This window comes from Serinus canaria, chromosome Z (genome assembly GCF_022539315.1).
Source record: "Serinus canaria isolate serCan28SL12 chromosome Z, serCan2020, whole genome shotgun sequence".
NCBI classification, from domain to species: Eukaryota; Metazoa; Chordata; class Aves; order Passeriformes; family Fringillidae; genus Serinus; species Serinus canaria.
In genome coordinates this window covers 60554727-60576941 of record NC_066343.1, presented here as the reverse complement: position 1 = coordinate 60576941, position 22215 = coordinate 60554727, and the positions used below count along the sequence as shown (strand labels likewise).

At 37.5% G+C, this 22215-nt stretch overlaps 1 protein-coding gene across 2 annotated transcripts in view; it reads left to right on the top strand.

Annotated features, from left to right (window-relative positions):
• Positions 1-21820, top strand: part of PARP8 (poly(ADP-ribose) polymerase family member 8) — a 114834-nt gene extending 93014 nt beyond the window's left edge. For both annotated transcript variants that reach the window (XM_030237023.2, XM_050987092.1), the window contains 12 exons: positions 3222-3314; positions 9254-9379; positions 9543-9608; positions 10881-10948; positions 11254-11302; positions 12024-12136; positions 12306-12378; positions 13240-13309; positions 15296-15372; positions 16341-16410; positions 19751-19835; positions 20419-21820. In XM_030237023.2, coding sequence (XP_030092883.2) covers positions 3222-3314; positions 9254-9379; positions 9543-9608; positions 10881-10948; positions 11254-11302; positions 12024-12136; positions 12306-12378; positions 13240-13309; positions 15296-15372; positions 16341-16410; positions 19751-19835; positions 20419-20521 — 993 coding nt within the window. In that variant the 3' untranslated portion in view covers positions 20522-21820. The remainder of the gene's footprint in view (positions 1-3221; positions 3315-9253; positions 9380-9542; positions 9609-10880; positions 10949-11253; positions 11303-12023; positions 12137-12305; positions 12379-13239; positions 13310-15295; positions 15373-16340; positions 16411-19750; positions 19836-20418) is intronic.
• Positions 21821-22215: the final 395 nt, after the last annotated feature.

The following is a 22215-nucleotide window of genomic DNA, read 5'->3' as shown; positions in this document are numbered from 1 at the left end:
ATTTGCATTGTAACACACGGGAACTCTGTGCTTTTTTCACTGCAGCAGCAGTTGGGTGGGAGCTACTGATCATGCAAAGAATGGGGGTGGCTAAAGGAAAACTGAAAACTTCAAACATGCAGAAGATGTTCTCTCGTTCTGTGATTGTCTTCTGCCTCCAAGCATTTGCAGTCAAAGATTAACTGCCCGTGTCTTCTTTTTTTCTGTTTTTTCCCCACTGGAATAATGATTCTCCTAATAGTGTTTCAGCACCCAATGATCTCCACTTAGCTAATAGTTCTGTGAAGACCAATGGTTTTATGTTAATTTTCTATTTTCAAGAGAAAAAATAAAGTCTGTGTGAGACCCTGGTAGTTGCTGCTTGTGAGAGGAATTATAGTTGCCCTTTTCAGGAAGCAACAAAGCCCCCCAGCCAGGCAGCTCGTATCCTCAAGGTGGTCATTGTAATCTGTGGAACTGTGTGCACCTAGGATGAAACTCACATTCAGAAATAAATGTTTAAGTGTCTAAGCCCTATTTTGTTTTGTATTTTCCCCTTGAAAACAATGGGAGACAGTAGTCCAAGAAGACATGATTAATCTGAACATGTGTTGCTGTGAATTCCACATCAGTAAGAATGTATTCATTGAACATTTCATGTACAGACCCAAAAATTCTTAGAAAGTTTAGCTTGTTGAGTGGTACATATAAATGAACCAAAGTAAGAGTATCCAAAGATGACATTGGAACAACGTAGCTTTTATAAATGTGTCAGTAATGTTCTTGTTTGTTTAGTGTGGCTAAGGACATTTCTCATATTTATGATCTGAAGTCAGAACAATACTGTTCCCGTCCCAAAGGCTCACATCCTATGACAAGAGAAGAGTGGACCCCATATAAAGGGAAACACACTATCAATATGCAGAACATTTGCAGCAGAGCAGGAACAGCCTTGAATCCCAGTTTCCCTGTGAAGCTTGTGGTTTTCTTTAAACTCTGCCTTCTAGAATTGATTTATTAACTTAGTTTTCATATGTTTTCATTGGTTCCAGGGAGCACAATTGCAGGCAAAACATATGTAAGGAAATGTAACACTGAATAGGGAAGTCACAGAGTGTGACAAACACGAGTCCCTCAAACATTTGCTTCCTAATTGCAAGCTAGTATTTCCATTTTGTAGGGATTTATACAATACAAATGGTTGAGCTTAACTAGTGATTGGAGTAGAGGACACTGAAATGGCCATACCAATGTCTCTTGGAATACATGGCTGACACCTGTGGGAAATTTAAGTTAAAAACATCTAATTTTGGTAAATTGAGACAATTCTAGAAACATAATTCAAAAGTGCTTTTAAAATTACTTTAGGTAGGGCTAAAAGGCATCCAGACTAGCTACATGAAAACAGATGTTTGAAATGTCCCTTTAGCTGCAAGGTTGGGATTATTTCCCCCATTTTATCATATTGAAAAAATATGCGGTGCACAGAAAAGTTCATCAAATACACAAAATGAAAATAATTGTATAGATCCTAACAGAAATACCTGTTCCACTTCAGGGCTGAAATTCTGCTGTCTTGCTTGTCTAGAGTTGTCCAGTGTTAGCCTGAGGCAAGAAGACATGATTATGATAGTTACCCCACTGAACAAATGATTTAACCATCTTCTAAATGTGGAAAACCCAAGAATAATGACAGTAATAGATACTTTTTGTCTAGCTTGCCATGTGACAATGAATTTGATCATGTTTGGCTTCATCTGCTGCCTAATGCAATGTAACATGACAGATAAACTGAATTAAATGGGTAACATTATCAGATTTGAAAGATGCTAGCTCTTGTAAAGCAAATGAACTGAGACTGTATCAATCCAGAAGATTTCAGATTTTTACTGAGGTCTTGAATCTTTGAAACACAGCAAATTAATGTTTTAAGTCCTGCAAAGCAAGTGACTGCAAGGACAACAGTATGCTTATTACTGACAAAGCTGTTGCCTGAAAAAGAATTCATCTAAATTTTAGGTTTTCTTTGTGTGTTTAATTATTTTTTTCATTTCTGCAAGTGCTTTGTAGAGGCAGTGGCTTGAAAGCATACTACTAGTAGTAGTATGCTTCAAAGCATACTACTACGAATGCTTTTGCACTTGTTGTGATCACTAGATTCAGAACTTTCAGTTACAAGATAAGTTTAAGTTTCAGTGAGCTAGGATTTAATAGTATGCATTCAAATAAATAGTATCCAGGAAGCAGTTTTGATTGTTTTCAGGATTGTCATAACAGGTTGTGTTTACTGGGTAGTTTTAAGAAAAGTTTTAATTTGTATTTCTTTCAATGATTTGTTAATTTTGAATACTTTTAACAATTCATGGTGTGATATTACTTTTTAAAGTTGGTCTGCTAATTATCTTTTAGTAAATAAGATGGAGTTGCTGTAAGGGTTGTACAGTTAGGAATCCCATGAAGACATGCCTATTTTCATTACCTAATGCTGTGTTCCTAATTGTTTCTGCTTTGTGTGCCTTATGAAGGCAAAATGTTCTGTTCTCACTCAATATGCAGTTTAGATAACATTTTTTTATTTATGATGACATCATGAATTACATTTTAATAGGCAAAAGCTGGTTCAACAAGAAGGGGTTTTTATTATTTAATAGCTGAAAAAAGACTTGAAGTATCTGTATTTCTTAAAATAAGTAGGCTTCAAAATACAGTGTTTATGCTGTAAAAATGCATTGGATTTTCTTATAGTCTACCAAAAATTTGTTGAATTGCCAAAATTTAAAAATAGCCTCTTCAAGAAATTTGTTTTCCAGATCAGATTTTTATGTGTGCTCTGAACAGCAGTGTAAGAAGCTATGAAAAATAAATTTGCTTCCATTAGCTTCAGGATTTGTTCTCCATTAAGTTTAATTATGTAGGAAGTTTTCAGATAAGTAGTCTTAAGAACATTTGAATACTATGCCTGTAATTTTAGTTTTGTAAGTGTGCTGGGATTTCTTTTAAATTTAGCCTCCTGAGTACTTAGGAGTTTTAGAGTTTTCACTTCTGCTCTTCAGGTTATTAAAATGTTTCTCTAATGTATCTTCCTCAATAATTGATATGTATTAATTATTTAAAATTAATGTTGCAGTTAAAATATGAAGAATTAGAATTAATTGTGTTTGGGTTTTGTTGTAGCTCATGACATGCTAAAAGCAAGAATTTAAATTAGAACAGAATTAAAATTAACTTTCTTTTTTGTATAGCCCACTGTTTGCGAACGGGAACTCTGTGTATTTGCTTTCCAAACGTTAGGAGTGATGAACGAAGCTGCTGATGAAATTGCAACTGGGGCGCAGGTAGGATTATATAATATTTTCTGCAGTTTACTCAGTCCTCTCTGTCTCTTCCAGTATGTGTTTTGACTTGTGTGCACCATATGAGTACTGTTTGGTAAGTATAATTTATTTGTCCACTGTTATAGCTGTAAATGCACTGGGTTTATGCACAGTGTATTCAGACAATACTAATGAGGTGTTTCCATTGTTTTGCTTCCATGTAATTGGAGTAACTGTGGTTTTGTGCCCTGTTGTATTCAATTAGGTCACCTGGGTTGTTAATAAAGGCAGCCATTGTAATTGGGAGATAATTCACATTTATTTTCACCTAATGAGCCATTACTACTCTCATGCAATTAATAAGTTACTTCCTGTTCATGGTCTTGGGATGCAGGGATCCACTGAGCATCTGTTGTTTTAATCATTACATAGCAGCGGGAAAGTCCGTACTGATGTTACTACATAGGGTTCTTTCTTCTTCTGAAGCATCAGGAATTTAATATAAGCCTGCTTCCTGACTCGAAATTCAGTTATTTATGTAGTTATAATCCTATCATTATTTTCTGAAAGTATTTTAAATTACACTTCCAAATCACTAACCTAATGTTTCATTAAAAACAGAAGTTAAAAGATCTTACATTTAAGTTCCCTATTTAAGATCCTATTTAAAATTAAGGTACAAAAGCCTGCAGATCTTAAGGAAAAGTGCATTTGTGTCCAATTTTCTGGTTACTGTGCTTCTACATAGTAAACAGCATGGGTTTTTTGGAAGAACAAACCTTCCGTTTATTTAACATTAATTAGCACTAGTGAGTATAGTCACTGGAAGTAAACTATTCAGATAGGTGCCTGAATACAACCATGAGCATATCCTCAAAGGCAGAAAGTTGCAGCAGTGTAGATCAGCTTCCTCACTTGAAAATATGACTGTGGAATCAGAACAGCAGCTCTTCATCTGATGTCTGAAGACCACTGGATTTGTCATATCTAGATACCAAGTATTGGGATGATAGTTTGGGCTTGTAAGAAATGGAAGGAGGTGTGCAGATGAAGCCCCACATCTTCCTCAGCCTGAAGTCCTGTGAGCATTTAATTTTTTTAATTCAGGCACATGTTACATTACGCGTACATTTAGAATCATAGAATATTTGGAGTTGGAAGGGAGCTGTGAAGGTCATGCAGTCCTACGCCCTGCCATGAGCCAGGACAACTTCAACTAGATCAGGTTGCTCAGAGCCCTGTCTGACTTGACCTTGCATGTTTCCAAGGATCCGGCATCTACCATATGTCAGTGTTTCATCACCTGCACTGTAAAAATCTTTATCTCTAGTCTGTATCACCCTCCTTTAGTGTAAAACCTTTACCTCTGGTCCTGTCACAGCAGGTTCTGCTAAAAAGATTTTCCCTATCTTGTCATCCCGCTTTAAGTACTGAAAGGCTGCAATAAGGCTTCCCAAAAGCCATCTCATCTACAGGCTGAACACCCCCAGCTGTTTCAGCTTGTCTTCATCAGGAGGGCATTCCAGTCTTCTGATTGTTTTTGTGGCCCTCCTCTGGACTCGCTCCAACAGGTGTAGCTCTTCCTTATCTTGGGGACCCTAGAGCTGGACACAGAAATCAGGTGGATTCTCATGAGGTTAGAGGGGCAGAATCCCCTCCCTGCCCTGCTGCCCACGGGGCTCTGGATGCAGCCCAGGACACGTTTGGCTCTCTGGGCTGTGAGTGCCATGGCAGGGCATGTGCAGCCTCTCACCCACATCACCCCCAAGTCCTTCTGGGCAGGGCTGCTCTGGGGCTGTTCATGCCCAGCCTGTGCTGATACCAGGGGTTACCATGACCCAGGTGAAGCACCTTGCCCTTGGATTTGTTGAACTTGGCAAGATTCCCATGGGCCCATTTCTCCAGCTGGTACAGGTACCTCTGGATGGTTTCCCATCCTTCAGGCACATCGGCTGCACCACTCAGCTTGTGTAAAATGCAAATTTGCTGAGAAAGCACTTGAACTCACTCTCTATGTCATTAAGTAATGCTGGTCCCAGTATTGCTCCCTGAGGGACACCAGTCATCATCAGTGGCCATCAGGACATTGACCTCTGGATAAAACTATGCAACCAGTTCCTTATCCACAGAACTGTCCATCCATCTAATTGATCTCTCTCCAATTTAGAGATAAGGATATTGGGAGGGACTACTTTAAAGACTTTATGGAATATAAATGACATCTGTAGCCTTTCCCTTGTCCACTGATGTGGTCACTCCATCACAGAAGGACACAGGGTTGGTCAGGCAGGACTTGCCCTCAGTGAAGCTGTGCTGGCTGTCATGAATCTCCTCTCTGTCCTCCACATGCCTTAGCACAGCTTCTGGGAGGAGCTGTTCTGTGATCTTCCCAGGTGAGGCTGACAGGTTGGTAGTTTCCAGGGCCCTCTTTTCTACCCTTTTTAAAAATAGGTGGAATATTTCCATTTTTTTCAATCACTGTAACTTCACCTGACTGCTGTGCCTTTTGAGTTAGCATGGACAGTAGCTTGGCAACTTTATCAGCCAGTTCCCTCAGGATTCTGGGATGCATCTTATGAGGTCCCATAGACCTTTCTATGTTCACGTACCTCAGGGGCTCTCAAATTTATTCTTCTCTGGCAATGGGAAGGGCTTTGCTTCCCTGCTTTCTTTCTTTAGCTTCATCAGCTCAAGAGGTGTGTGAAGGGGAGACTTCTGGTGAAGACAAGCAAAGAGCTGTCAAGTTCCTTGGCCTTCCCATGTCTGCAGTTACCATTTTGCCAGTTGTGTTCAAAGAGGGGTTCTTTGACCTTCCTTTTCTGTCTCACATGCCTTCAGAAGCCTATTCATTATTCTTTGCATTTCTTGTCAAGTTCATCTCCAGTTGCACCTTGGCTTCTCTCACCCCATCCTGACACAAGCAGGCTACGTCCCTATATTCTTCTTAGAATATCTATCCCTGCATCCCTTGCCTGTGCATTTCCTTCTTTCCTTTTAGTCTTACCAGCAGGGCTGGAGTCATCCATGCTGACATCTTGTCTTCCTTTCTTGATTTCCTACACATGGGGATTGAGAGCTCTTGCACTCTATGGAAGGCATTTCTTAAAGATCTGCCAGCTCTGATCTGCTCCCTCATCCCTGAAAACAGTTTCCCAGGGGATCCTATTGAATAAGTCTTTGAACAGATGGAAGGTCACTTTCCTAAAATGAGTCAAGAATTAGATATAAGCTTTTTTAAGTAGAGCTGACTAAGCAGAGGAGATGTGGCCCTAGTTAGCTCTTACTCTGTTTTATGTAAGTATCAGAGTTGCAGGCACGTGCACAGTTTGCTGAAGATCTCTGGAGTACCTCTGCATTTACCAAGCTTTACTGTAGAATTCTGAATCCATTACAACCTTAAGAGTGCTTAAAAGAGTTAGATAAGGAGTTTTGTCTTTTGTCCCATTGGACCTAGGTAGCTAAATTCTGTTAAGTTTCACTCTAGTGATAGCATTGCAGCCAGCTCATTTTGTTGGATCTGACTGAGCACCCCCCCCCATTCCTGTTTGCAGAAAAAAAATTATCAATTCTAGAATTTGATCCATCTGAGCTTTTTTTGTCTTTAGTTTAGGACAGTGTGAATCACGGCATAGTCTGTCAGCATATAGGTTATTTCTCCAACAGCCTAGCAAGCTTAGGCTGACTAGTAAAAGGTAGGTGTTTGCATTTTGTCTGATTAATCCTCCTCCAATTCATTTTGTCTAGTGAAGAAGCCTAAATACAAGTTCCCATAATTAGAAGTCATATCCTCTTTTGTCTTTTGTGCTTTCATCTAGTTTCCTGAGGTGCACAACTCCACTTTGCACTCCAAATAATCCAATGGCTTCTCCTTGATAATAAGTGATTGTACTTTCTAAAACTTTCCAAAACTTTCCATCCTGAACTCAGATTACCTTGTATTAGTCATGTAGGCAAAATGCTTGAAAATTAGATGACTGATTTCTTGATAGTTCCTACTCCCTGTAAAGAGTCTCTTGAGAGTGAGAGGCACTGTCTGAGGGATTGATGTCATAAGAGGAATTGTCATCAGCAAGTGTTGTCTTGTCCTTCATGCAACTATTTTAATCCTTACTTACTTCAGTACCTCTGATTGAGGAGGAGTTCACACCCAGTTTTAAGGACATCCGCTAGATCCACAGCACTTCCTATTCCCAAGGAATGCACATGCAAGGCTCTATTATAGGGTTTCTGTTAGATTTACCTCCCAGTTTAAGTTGTTTTACATTGCCTCAACTCAAAACAATGACCTCAGGGGAAATCAAGTGCAAAAAAAAAAGCAGAGTTGGAAACAATCTAGGCATCAACAGTTTGTTTAAAGGAGGGTTTAGGCATGGTATCTGAGTAGAACTGTGACAGTTTTAAGACAGTGTCCCATCATGTAAATCATAAAGCAAGACAGCTTTGAGTCTCTGCATTAAAAGTTCTGGGGACTCAAACAGCTCTTCCCTAGGAGTGTTTTGTGACAGCAGACTAAGAAGTGCTTTTCAGAAGCAGCGTGAACTCATGCTCAATTTCTGGGTAATACATTTACACAGGGGCAAGTCTACTGTCTGATCTGACTGCTGATCTCCTTTGTAAATGCTAGTGCATATGCCCTATTTCAAAACATTATTCTCACATACACATAGCATAAACTGGAAAGTAATTAGAGAACCATTGGGGAAGAGATCATTATTTAAGTAATTTCATTTTTCAATATATGTGAGATATTTAGTAACTGGAACTAACAGAATATATTAAAACTGATGGAGAAAATTGTCCATTAATGCTGAAGGAGCAGAGGAGGAGAATGGCAGCTATATGACTCACCACAGCACAGTTGTTTTTCCCCTTTCGTCATTATTCTTATTTTCATTCTGGTTCTCTAAAGGACCATAATTTTTTTCCATCCAAATGGTCAGGTACAATGACAGACGTAGAAAATCTTCTAGATGAGCATGAGCTGTGAGATGAGATCTGATCCATGTAGAGTTGTGGGGGGAACCAGGAATATCTACTAACTCCAGCTTGTCTCAGCTTTTCCTTTCTTTTGTAGAAAAGTCGTTTTCACACAGGAATGTTTTCAGAAGGTGCAGAAAAAACATGAGGAAATGAGTTAATCTGCAGCTACTTTTTAATGTAGTGATTTTGGATTTCATTATGAGCTGGATTTATATTTCACAGCTGCCAAAAGCTGCATTCTTGCATTTTTGTTATTGCTGTATTCTATTTTCAACCTCTGAATTGCATATTTTGAAACAATTACATGGGACTCTGTGTCTAAGTGGTGTATTTACTTATGTACACACATCTGTGTGCACAATACATGCACAATCCTGTGGAGAAATTGTGAAACTCAAAGATACGTAAAGAAGTGTTGTAATTTTGTATAACAAGATCGAAAGAAGAGGATGCCCCAGTGTGAGTTGTGCAGATGACTGTTAAATCATTGCAGTATTCTGGGTTTAGCAGAAGCAAAGCTTTCAAGTGTTTCTGTGATTACAGTCTTCAGGAGAAGAGCAGAAAGTGGTACAAATTTGACAGACTATTCCTTGTTCTTGAACAAAGTTTTTACTGGTGTGTCTATACACAGATCTAGCACAATTTCATTTTCTTAGTGAATAAATTTGATACAGGAATTCCCATGTGTGCACAAGAGAAAGCAATACTTCAAGCAATATATTTGATGTTATAATACTTTTAGGACCAGATACTGGTCCTGTGCACATGGAATAATATGCCACAGCTTAACCCAAACTCTGTTGAGTCAGTGGAAAAAATTTAGTCCTGAACTATCTCCTGTAAATAACACAGTTTGGGCAATATAGGCAACAATGAAAGACAATATATCTATAACATGTAAAAAAAGGCAGCCTGGAAGATATACTATAAAAGTACTTATTTTGAATAAACATAATAAATATGTCTTTCTTTATCCCCAGGTCGTTGATCTGTTAGTATCTATGTGTCGGTCTGCATTAGAATCACCTAGGAAAGTTGTCATTTTTGAGCCATATCCTTCTGTAGTTGATCCTAATGATCCTCAGATGCTGGCCTTTAACCCTAGGGTAAGTAGCTACCTTTAATTTTGTCATCACTTGGTTTTAGTGTTCGAAAGAATTGATTTGCTGAACATTTCTCTAGCTTTGGTTTTCTACACAAAGAATTCAGTATTTTAGAGCCAAATACTAATAATCTTTGAACTTATTTGTGTATTTTATGCCACATCAGAAGAAGAACTATGACCGAGTCATGAAAGCATTGGACAGTATCACTTCCATCAGAGAGATGACACAGGTAAATGTAAAAATATTCACCTAACTTAATCACTGTTTCTAGAACTTGAAAGATGTTTGTATTGCGTGCCTGTGATGGCTTGGGAAGTCAATAGTACCATTTCTTTCCTATAAAACTGTAATGATACTGAAATGTTTGTTCAAGATAACAAACCTATCCCTAATGCCAGTTAAATAAAAGTAATGAAGTAGAACTCAGATCTTTTGAAGTTTAAATAAGAGATAATAACAGCAGAACGAGACATTGTAATGAGGTAACCACCAACTGCTGCATTTCTGGAAATATCAAAGCCAGAGACTTTACTTCCAAAGCAAAAAAAAATTGATGTTATGTCAATGTTCTGAATGGAATTCTGAATGACATGATATTTATTTCTATTATAGCAAAATTCTCTATCAACTAAGTATAGTTGGGGACTTGGCAGGTTGGGTCTCTTTGGTTTACTGTCATATTATTTTTCATATATGATTGTTGTATTTCTGTTTATTGTTATGTTCCTTTCTCAAACAACCCAGCTGATTATAAGTTGTTGTTTAAATCTCTTCCATATATCTGCTTTTCCAACGGCTATATAAATGCATCCTCACAGCAGTTTTCAATCTTGCTGTCGGTATTAACAAAATACTTTAAGATTCTTGAGTGAAGAATGTATAGAGAGGAATAAAATAAATTGAAAATTAAAATTCACCTTTTTTATTAATTTGTGTGATATTTTGTAAAAATTTTAAAAATCAGGTGTTCTTATAATTTTTTATGATGTCTTTTAAAAATAAAATATAATTACCATTCTGGTTTTTTTAAATGTTAAAAAAATTATTGGACTAATGAATTTAAGGGGATGCTTTGCATTGTGATTGAAATCAAGAACAGTTTTCAGAGATATTATAATATGACATGGTATTTATACCTTGAAACAATTGAAAATACCAAATGGATTAGTTTGGATTTCTTTGAGACACCTAATTTTGTGAAGTCCAAATTTCTTAATCAAGAGCCACACAAAAATAGATGTCTTCTTCTATTCTCCCTGTGATCACCAATGTTTGCTATAATATAGTCATTTTGATGCTAATTATATGCTTATTATCTTAGTCAAGGGACAATAATCACTATATTAATTCTTGTTGTCAAAACACATTTATAAACTCTACTATGCTGTATATCAGTAAAGCTGTGATTTAAACCTAATAATGTATTCATTTTAATAGATGAAATCATGGGCAAGTAACATATAAAATTCAACTTAGAAATAACATAATTACTCTTTTCTAGGCACCTTACTTGGAAATAAAGAAGCAGATGGATAAACAAGACCCGCTTGCCCATCCTCTTCTACAATGGTATAAAGTTAATTCACATGAGATAATAATTATTAAATTATCATTTGTAGTGAATAATCACTTGACCAGTGTAAAGTGGTATAAAGTCAGCCTGCTAATTAACATTGGTATTTTCAACTGCAGCTATTCTGGACTGTTTCTGGACCTCATCTGGGTCCTCTGATCTCATTTTCTGGTGAAGGTTTGGCCTACTTTCATCTGATAGGTTTAGAGGCCTGAAGATGCATGCTTTGTAATGGCCATTCATAACACATTTTTAAGTTTGGTTTGGTTACCATGTCTAATATATCTGTTTCTTATTTTAGGGTTATTTCTAGTAATAGATCGCATATTGTGAAGCTACCGGTGAATAGAGTAAGTGTCTGTGGGTTTTCTTATTCTGATTTTTTTTTATGGCATGCATTAGCATTTTAGGTGGGAGTTTACTAGCAAAATGTAGTTGTCTGCATTCAAACTGATTGCATGGACTCCTTTAATAGACAAGGCAGTTTTAGGTCCTGATTTTAGAAACGTGAATATCTGAAATAGGTCAAGGGAATAATGTTCATAAAAAACCTATTTGAGGTGAGTAGCTCACATTCAGGTGTCTACCTTGCAATCTTCTGGGATTAGGTGATAAAAACATCACTTTTTGTTCTGTTACCATATAGAATATTAGATGCAGAACTGTACAGAAAGCAGTGCATACAAACATGCTGTATCAGGAGATCCACATATAAGTAACCTCTGATTAAGGGCACAGTAATGTGCAGCCTTCCAAATAACCTTGGAAAATAGGTCAGCTCTTATAGAATACTATGATGAAATTTTTCAATTTAGCTACTAAACCCATTTTCAATTGGAATCTAGTTTCCAAAAACTTCCATTTGTTTCATAAACTGAAATTCATTCTTACTATTTGATCTCAGCTTGAAACTGTGGAAGTGAGACCAGTTTCAACTTAATTCATGTAGTTACTTAGATACAGTCATGTATGGTGTGGAAAAGTATGGTATCTTAAGGATTGCCATCAGGGAATTACAGTACTTTCATATTAATCAACTTCTTTTCACATGTGCACTCTTACATTTTACAGCAACTGAAGTTTATGCACACTCCCCACCAGTTCCTTCTTCTCAGCAGTCCACCAGCCAAAGAATCCAATTTCCGAGCTGCTAAAAATCTCTACGGAAGTACCTTTGCATTTCAGTGAGTACATATATTCCTAATAAACAAAGGTTATTGAAATGCCATGCTATTTTTTTTACTTCTGGCATTTGAGGTTTGCAGCTGTGAATCTAGTATTTTAAAGGATTTCTGATGTAATTTTTGCATTTTACACTGTGAATTTTACCACTTCCTTTTTCATTTTATTCAGTGGTTCACACATTGAAAATTGGCATTCCATCCTGAGGAACGGCTTAGTTGTTGCTTCCAATACGAGGCTGCAGGTAAATAAACAAAATAGATTATAGCTAACCAGTGCATACTTGGTTACATACTAGCTTTGGCAAGGTTTCAGGGGGTTTCATTCTGGTAGCCATATAGCTAGAAGAAGGGATAATTTCAAATACCATCTTGTTTCCTGGGAAAAGTACTTTTCTGATGCAATTAAGATGAAGCAATGTGTCTGCTAAAACATCTAGAAAACTCTTTGTGGGAATCAGTGTTTCAGTTTTACGTTGCAGAGCAGCACCTCTAGGAGGCTTTACTTGGTACTGCCTAAAAGCAGTTGCAAGTGAAACTCAGAGCTGCCTAAACTGTCTCCGTGTCATAGGGTCCAGAAACATGCTAGAGTTACAGGAACGGGGCTTGCAGCACTTACTCTGCCCCTCTGATTTCTTTGGGAACGGAAGCATGAAGTGTGCTGGCCATAAGGGATCTAATGCAAACTTCTCACAATGAATCATCAGGAGACCACTATTGCAGAGCAAAGTAGGCACTACAGAGGGACTAGGGAGCTCTAATGCAGAGTATTTTAGCATTGTGGTTTTGGCAGCTCTCCCCAGAGCTGTCCATGTACCTTGGAAGAGGATCCCAGGGCATATTTGGTCAGGTACGAAAACACTCTTGTAGACTTCCTCTATAGTAATATTAGGTTTAAAAACAGAAACCACAATTTTATGTATAAGTATTATGTAAAATTTTGTGTGGGCATCTGTTTTTTTTTTTTAAATACTTCTTTGAACATTTTTAATTACCTGGAATAAATTAGTAGGGTGGGTAGATGTGCTATGACCTGTTCCTGTAATTATTATTATTTTTTCCAGGTAACCAAATTAATGCTAAGTAATCACTCTGCTCTTTTTCAGCTCCATGGTGCAATGTTTGGAAGTGGAATCTACCTTAGTCCATTGTCAAGCATATCATTTGGTTACTCAGGTGACATTTATAAATCACTCTAAAGTTGGACAAATATAGCAGTGTATCTTATTCTGCTGCTTCTTCTTACAGCTTTGCTGTTTAAAACATTATATTCAATTTAATCTTTGTTGACTGTGATTAAATTTATTCAAAAAAGAGAATTTTTTTAATATAAATAATAAGATAATAGAAAATTACCTCATTAAACACTGTCCTTATTTTTCAAGGTACCTAGAATTCTTAAACTGTGCTTGAAGTAAATATTAGCTAATACTGAATGGTATATGTAGTAGGTCTTGATGATTCAGCTGAAATCCAACTTTGTGATTTTTGTCAATACCTGCCTAAGTTCCATCTAACTTCACCTATGAATTCATGGTCTTTTACAAGTTCATTTGACAAAAAGACATGCTCAACGCTGTATATTTAAGAGTGTTCCCAAGTATCACCATGTCAAGATTACATTAGAAGGTGCAGTTCAGTGTGTTTATTTTAGCCTGAGAAGGAACATAATTTGTCCCACTAGTGAATCCTAAAGTGATTTGTGCAGAATTTTCCATGTAAGAATTAAATAATAAACAAAAGCATTAAAATAATAAAAGCATTAAAAACAAGACAGTTGGTTATGTACATTGAGAAATTAAAGGGATTTTAAAATATGGTGACTTTTTTCTTTAGGTATGTAGTATTTACTATTTCCTCTCATATGAAAGTGCAGGTATATAGTTTATTGTGTGTTTGTGGGCATGTAGATGATTCTGAGAGTTTTAGTTTGCTTTCTGATACTCAGTGTTTCTAGGCCGTGTTTTAGGAGCTCAGCTTTTTGAGCTACTATTTGAGGACTTCAACATCAGTTATCTCTAGATGTACTTTTAGCTTGTCAGAGATTACATGAGTATGAAGGCATCTTAGGTCTCACTAAATATGCTGGTGGAAGTATCCGTATCTAACAAAATGTCTTTCTTTTTGGACAATACTGTTTTGTCAACTTCAATGTGCTATTGCTCCTCTCTCTGCCTGTCTTGGCCCCTTCCATCCTGTCTCTTCCAGAAAGGAGGCTTGTGTTCCACTGAAGTGTGTAATCCTTGAGGCCAATAAAATCCATGGAGTCCTACACATTCTGTTCCTTCAAAGAGTTAAACTTCCCCATAATTCAACCATATTTGCAAAGTGCCGAATAATGGAAGTGTTCAAGGTCAGGTTAGATGGGTCTCAGAGCAACCAGGTCTAGCAGAAGGTGTCCTTACCCATGGCAGAGGGGTTGGAATGAGATGATCTTTCAGGTCCCTTCCAACCCAAACTATTCCATGATTCTGTGAAATACAGGATGCTGGAAACTCAAGGAAGCCCACTGTATCATGCAAAACACGAATTTTATATAAACCAACATGAGGGATATGAATGAAATCTAAGGCACAAATGTAGATGTTTCAGTTTCTGAGATGGAATCAGATCAAATGTGACTGACTAATAATTTAGTATTTTACGGGTCGATAAGGAGATCAAACCAAGGTAGATTTCAAAACTTAAATTGCCTACTCATACAAATTAATTAGACTTTTAATAAAGTTCCATAAAGTGCTAAAGATGTATATCTAAAGTTCTTTCTCTCAAGATTTTTGCCTTCCCACCCACAGTAATCAGATTTTTATTTCAGCCTGAATAGAGTCAAGTGGACTGAGGACATGCTGACCTACAACCCCATTAAGTCACCTCATAAGAATATTCCTGATCTGAATTCAGTGGTGTTTAAGCTCAGGTTTATCCTCTTTTGCTCCTAATCAGTGCTAACTTGACTTTGCTAAAGTCTTTGCAATACATGCAGAGGTACCTGTAATTTACAGGATTTATATTGTGATATTCTGTGAAAGAGTTAACCAGCTTTTTGAGTGCCATGCAAAAGACTGTGATTCTCACTGTGCTACCTCTTCCATTCTCATACTGAACTCTGCTTTTTATGGTATTTATAGACCAAGTTATCTTACATTATTTTAATATTTCTAGGGATGAACAAGAAGCAGCAGAAGGTGTCAGCTAAAGATGAACCAGCTTCAGGCAGTAAGGGCAGTAATACATCACAGGTATGGTACATCAACTGTCCCTGGAAGACTTGTGGGATTTATTGTTGGGAACTCAGTAACTGAAAGAGAGGTAATATTTCCTTTGTGCAACTTCTCAGTGTTATTGCATTGAATGAGATCAACAACTTCCGAGACTGCAAGTAGCAAATACAGTCCAACTGCTCTAGTAAAAATTTACGGAGCATATTGCAGACCTTGTGCCGTTCTATTCCAAGCAGAAGAATTTAGGAAGAGAATGAAGATGAAATACATGTTGCATTATGGCTCCTAGCAACCCCTTGCATTCTGAGTTTAAGACTTCCAAAATGATTCAAAAGAAATTGAGAATGGTTATTGCTGGGAAATGAGTAGAATTTAATTTATAGCAAGTAATGTTTTTTTTTTCACAAATTTTGCATGTTGAACCATTACAATTCTGCTGTATCTAAAGCAAACTCACAGCATCTGTGCATAGGGCTAAATTTCAAGAAACTATCTTATATCTTTCTCCATGATTAGCACACAGAAATTACAGAATAATCTGGCTTTGAAGGTAGATTGGCACATCCCAGTAGAAGCTCTCAGAAGCAGGAAGGCAAATAAAATATCAGGGTAGTGACCAAAGAATTAGTGACTAACGTTACCCCTGTTTTCCTTTATTTCTGATATCAATTTATTTATCAGTAACACTGATATTCTGGTAATATTTTTAATTTTGTAATAATTAGGCAGTTTTAGGTATTTTTCTGGATAAAGGAGTTCAAATATCTCCTACTATAATGTAAATAAGTAAGAGGGGCTTTTTTTATAAATTCTATTTTTTTATAAATTCTATTACGTTTAGAAATAAAATAGAGACATTTTAGAAAGACTGCCTCTACCTTTTTTCATTAATAAATCACTTAAAATAGCAGCTGTCTTCTTTGTTGCTTTTTGTCTCTGTTTGTTTTACTGCACTAATTCTATTTTCTCACTTTTTTACATCTCAGTCGCAGAAGAAAGGACAGCAGTCACAATTTTTGCAAAGCCGTAACTTAAAATGCATAGCCTTATGTGAAGGTAAGCTGAAAGCCCTTGTGAAGCTGTTTTAGTCATGGCCACAGGATGCACAGGGTACAGGCTGCAAATCAGTGGGAGCTTTAGTTGGTTGTTTAGGTAAGAAACTCCTGGTAGGCGTAGGAGTACCTGCTCAACAGCTGACCTTTATGCTTCAGTAAGAACATTTCCCCTCTTTGAACAGAACCTGTAGCAGATGCTGAATTGTCATGGAATATCATTTACATGTAGTGACTGATCATCTGGTCTGTGTTTCAAATGTGATCCTCTTCCTAAACCATCAAGAAAACCAAAGTCGTGTCCTTTGTTTGAAGCTCTGGCTTCTTGTAACTCTTGAAAAATGCTTTAAACACATGAAAGTCAGAAAAAACCCACCTTTTCATATAGAATTTCCAAACAATTTTTCACTGTTCGAACAAGCATACTGATCATCTGGCAACCAGATGATTGAAATTTCAGAAATTTTGGGAAGTTAAAATCTAATGCTCAAGTAGAGTCATTCTTGAAAGAATTGGCTATTCTGTTAATAACTAGTGAAACCTCAGGAGGTTTTAAGAACCAGTTGTGACATTTGAATAAGAAGTGCATTTGTAGTTAGGAGCTAGTCTTAGAAATTATATTAACCCAATTTGCCTATCGTTTGGAGCATTTGTTTGTTTTAAAAAAGTGGGAAAATATGGTATTTCAAAATAAAATCTTTCAGCTGTACAGAAATAAGGATGTGTCAGTCAACATGAAAATGCAATTTGAACTGTACAGAAATATACAGAATTTTAGTTCTAAAACTTCCATACAGAGCAATATTAATTACTTGGCCTTTAATGCCTGAATTTTTAAATGAAAATTATATCTTTCACAAGGACTTTTTCATCCATGTTGTTCTTTCCTTGCACTTATTAATGGATTACCAATTTTATAGCAGTCAATTTTAAATATTTGGTAAAATACATTTCTAAGCTTTCATATTCATTTCTCTGTGTAAGAAGGTGGTTTAGGGGAGATTGTTAATAAAGGTTTTATGTAAAACTAATTGCAAGGAATGTTTGTTAAAAATTGCAATTCACAAAAGAAATAGTATCAAAATTGAATATGCATGCAGATATGCTAGTTTTAAAATAAAATAAACCAGGCTATTTCAGTGCCTGACAACTGTCACCCAGGTCCAATCCTGACCAATTCAGGGCTGCACGTAATTAAGAGCAATGTTTAAATGCCTCTTAAACACTGACAGGTTGGGCACACCGAGCACTCTGTAGGAATCCAGAGTCTGACCAGCTGTTACGGTTCAATCCCAGCCAGCATCCAAGCACAGGAGAGCCACTCACTCACTTTCCCCCAGCAGGGCTGGGGAGAGAGTCCAAAGGGCAGAAGCCCGAAAGCTCATGGGTTGAGATAAAGACAGGTTAATAGGGAAAGCAAAAGCCCTGCACACAAGCAAAGCAAAACAAGGAATTAAGTCACTGCTTCCAACAGAGCTGTTCAGCCATCTCCAGGAGAGCCCGGCCCCATCACATGTATAGGTTACTTGGGAAGACCAACAACATCGCTCCCCTTTCCTCCTTCTTTCCCTCACTTTGTATGCTCATGCTTTTCCCTCATGCTTTGTATGAGCATGATGTCACATAGTCTGGAGTATCCCTTTGGTCAGTTTGGGTCACCTGTCCCGGCTGTGTCTCCTCCCAACCTCCCATGAATCCCCAGCTTTCCAGGAGTGTGGCAGTGTGAGAATCAGGAAAGGCCTTTTCTGGCTCTGTCTGAGCCCTGCTCAGCAGTAACAAAAACATCTCTGTGCTATCAACACTGTGTTCAGCACAAATCCAAAAACTGGCCCCTGCCCATCACTGAGAAGAAAATTAATTCCACCTCAGTCCAACCCAGCATAGCACACTCTTCGTAAAGAAATGCTTTGAAATGTCCAGTCCAAACCTCCTCCAGCACAGCTTTGAATCATTCCCACACATCCTGTCACTGCATACCAGGGAGAGGAGCTCAGCACCTCCCTGTGCCCTTCCCCTCCTCAGGAAGCTACAGAGTGGTGAGATCACCCTCAGCCTCCTTTTCTCTGAACCAGACAAGCCAAACCCCTCCATTAGCGTACAGGACATGTTTTCCAGCCCCCCCACCAGCTGTTTCCCTCCTCAGGACACACAGAAGGACCTTTCCATCCTTCTCCACCTGCAGGGCCCAGCAGGCCCCAGGTGAGGCCATCCCGAGGCTGAGCCCAGCGGGACCATCCCGTCCCTGGGCCGGCTGTGCCGTGCTGGGCGCTCTGGGATGGGGATTGTCCTTGGGGCTGCCCGGGCTCTGCTGACCCACCCTGAGCCACCCTTCTCCCACTTCACCCCTGTGCCCGGTGCTTCTCCTTCCCAGGTGCAGAATGCAGCATTTGGACTTGACCCATTTCACCCCATTTAAGATTGCTCAGTGCTCCAACCTATCCAGATCCCTCTGCAAGGCCTCTTGTCCCTCAAGGGAATCCACAGCACCTCCCAGTCTGCATCATCAGCAAACCTGCTAGTCATGCCCTCACCTGTTGCATGTAGATGGTGGATAAATACACAGAAGAGAACTGGAAAGGAGCCCTGAGGAACAACTTCTTGTGTGACCAGTCACCAACCAGATGTTGCCCCATTCACTACAACCCTTTGGGTTCAGTCCCTCAGCCAACTCTTCACCCTCCGCTCCATGAACCTCCTCATCTCACAGCTCAACAACTTGTCTAGAAAGATGCTCTTCAAGTGCATTTAGATACCTTCAAATGTGGATTGATGGTATAGCTCCTAATTAGCAATAAAAAGTTTTCTTTCCTGTGCTGTTCTCATTCTGCTAGTAAACAACCTATCATCAAATATGTAGAGCAAGTTTTGGCAAGCTTTTTGAACCACTTGAGTCATAATTGCTATTTGTTTTAAATATTTATTGCACATCCCACGTATAGCAGTTTCAGGCTTTGTCTTAAGCGTCTTGGTTTCAGATCAGCCGTCACTGAATACAAATCTGTTCCAAGTGCTGATTTGATGTCTCAGATCATCTTTAACAGCCCTATGGCTTTTTAAATTCAGGTTTTAATAAGTACATTTTTAAGCTTTCATTCAGTTTAACAACTTTCTCCCGTACATCAAACATTTGTGTTTTTGGAAAAGTGTATTTTGGAACTAAGAATCAAGTTCATCTCCCTTTTTGTACTAGCAGCCAACTCAAAATCTGCACTGTAGCACAGACATGTAGAGGAAAGTCACACATTCCCAAAAGGCAATTTTAAATATATAAAACACAAAATCTTTTAGAGCAGTGTTTTCCAGGCATGTTTTCATCACTATGAAATTTGTTCTTTCTCTGATAGTGATAACCTCACCTGATCTGCACAAACATGGGGAGATATGGGTAGTTCCCAACACGGATCACGTGTGTACAAGATTTTTCTTTGTGTGAGTACAAAGCTTTTCTTAACATTCAACTTCATACTAGACCTTTTTCTTATGTTCCCTCCAATAGTTGTAATTAAAGTAGATAAAAGACATTTCTTCCTAATTCTGTTCAGTATTCCTTCATTTTTTCTTTTACTGTACTTACTTGTGCTAGAAATGTATGGATAAGCTAGTGTCAGAAGTTTAGTAAATGCCTTTAATACAAATGAACAGAGAGTTCATGATTTTCCTATTCAATGGCATCACTTCATGCTATAGTAAGTCTGTCCATGTATTGTGAAGCATTATTTCTGTTTGGCTGTGTGTATTTAAGCTGAGGAATTCATTAAAGGCTTCCTGTCTGTGCTGTAATCATTTCCCCCTTTCACCTAATATTTTTCCCCTTTGTGTCCTAGTGGCTAATTCAGCCTCAGGGTTTCAGTGACAATGGCAGCCTCCCACTCTCCAGACTTTAGGACCAGCACTTTAATACAAACATGTGAACATATGGAATAAGCACTTAAAGAATGAGATTTTTTTTTTGTTTTTACATAGATTAATAAAACACTAATATATTATTTTCTGTACCTTTTTTTTTTTTTAGTTATGAAGATGGTCAAGTGGGTGATACAAGTATAAATACACAGGAACCAAACATTCATAAAGAGATTCTTCGAGTCATTGGCAATCAAACTGCTACTGGTTAAAAGGACCACTCTTATTTAATTGATGTGAAGCCTTCCTCAGTCTCAAAGCTGGATTTTGAACTGAAGAAGATGCAAAAAACTAATTTATTATTACTACACTAAGCAAATTAACCATTTGAATACTTACTGTTTTCTTACTTAGTATTTCGTATCTCATCAAAATACCTGAGATGGTATCAATTAGCAACTGTAGGGGTGCAAAGTCTATTATTATACTAAAACAATTAATAATTAAATAGGCAGTTGGGTTGCTCACAACAAACAGGTATTAAAAAGGACTTTTGTGCTGATATTTTTATACTAAACTTCAATTGGAAGTTTTAGTACTGTATACTGGTATTTTAAATTTAGAATGACTGAATTACAAGTAAGAGAGAAGATTTTATAGCGGAGCACCTGTATTATGCAGGATACTTTGCAATAAGTAAAATATTCTCGTATTAAAACACAATAAAAGGTTGTCTGGAATATGTAAAATTGAAGAGATTGGTTACCTGCAGCTGTCTTTAATTCTTTTTATTTTACTCAAATGCAGTTAGCATTTAGACTCCAAGGTGAAAACAACAATGCATTTTTTATTTACTGGGTGCAACAAAGCAAAATGAATGTGATGGTATATGTTCAGCTTTCTTTATCTTCTGTGGAACACTGTCTTATCCATTAAGCAGTTCATTTGCATTTTTTAATTATACAAGCCTAGGAAACACCTGGAAAACCTAAAGCTGTTAATTTCCTTTGTAGAATTTTTGATTTTATATACTGTATTTTACACTTTCATTAGATCAACAAGGTTTTTTAATGTTTGCATCTTAACTTCAGTGAAATTGCTCTGTGAATAAATTTATCCCCATATTTTAAAGTATGTGCTGAGTTAAGGCTTTTACATGGTTGAGTTGATTGTTGGTGCATCAGATAATATATAAAAATGCAAAATTCTACTGATTTTTGTCTTGGTAAAATAGTTTTATTAGTTAATTTCTAAGCTACAAGAAATCAATTTAACTATCTCTGTCTTTTAAATTAACAACTGTTTTTTCAAGTGAGTAGGATGGCAACACAGATAGAGAAGGGTCCAGTCTCCAAGACAAAAAGCATACCCTGTGCCCTGCTGAATGCCCTTGGCAGCCCTCATGGTGGCTATCCTGAAGCATCAATCACACCCTTGATTATGGAGAGCAGTTGAACTAACCCATCTGTGCAACTACTGCAAGCCACCTCAGAAAGCAAAAATAGACTGAGACCTCTCTTATGTTACTTTCATAATAAAGATACTAAAGCACCAAATAACAGCACAACAGAGCACAGGTGTGTTTGTTTCTTTTAAAGAGAACTGAATTAGATATGCTGTAATGGATGATTCCTTCTTTCTAGTTCATGCTACACTCCTGTATTACTTGCTGCAGTTGAAGTGCCCTACAAGTTAATAGTGGTATTTGGCCTAGGAGCATACATGGGATGTATTTTAGCATTCTACACTTATTTGCTTTTGTGTTAATTTTTCTGGGTTCATATCCAGACTTGTAAAGCAAATTCTGTTTGCATATCCCCATTTTGCTGTTAGTTCTATTGACTTGCACTCTCATTTGGTGGACCTCTAAATTAGAGTAACACTGCTCTAATTGTTGTCTTTCATGCTGGGACACAGGTTAACTTCTTGAAACAAAGAGGTTTCCTGAAATTTGACTGTCTATGTA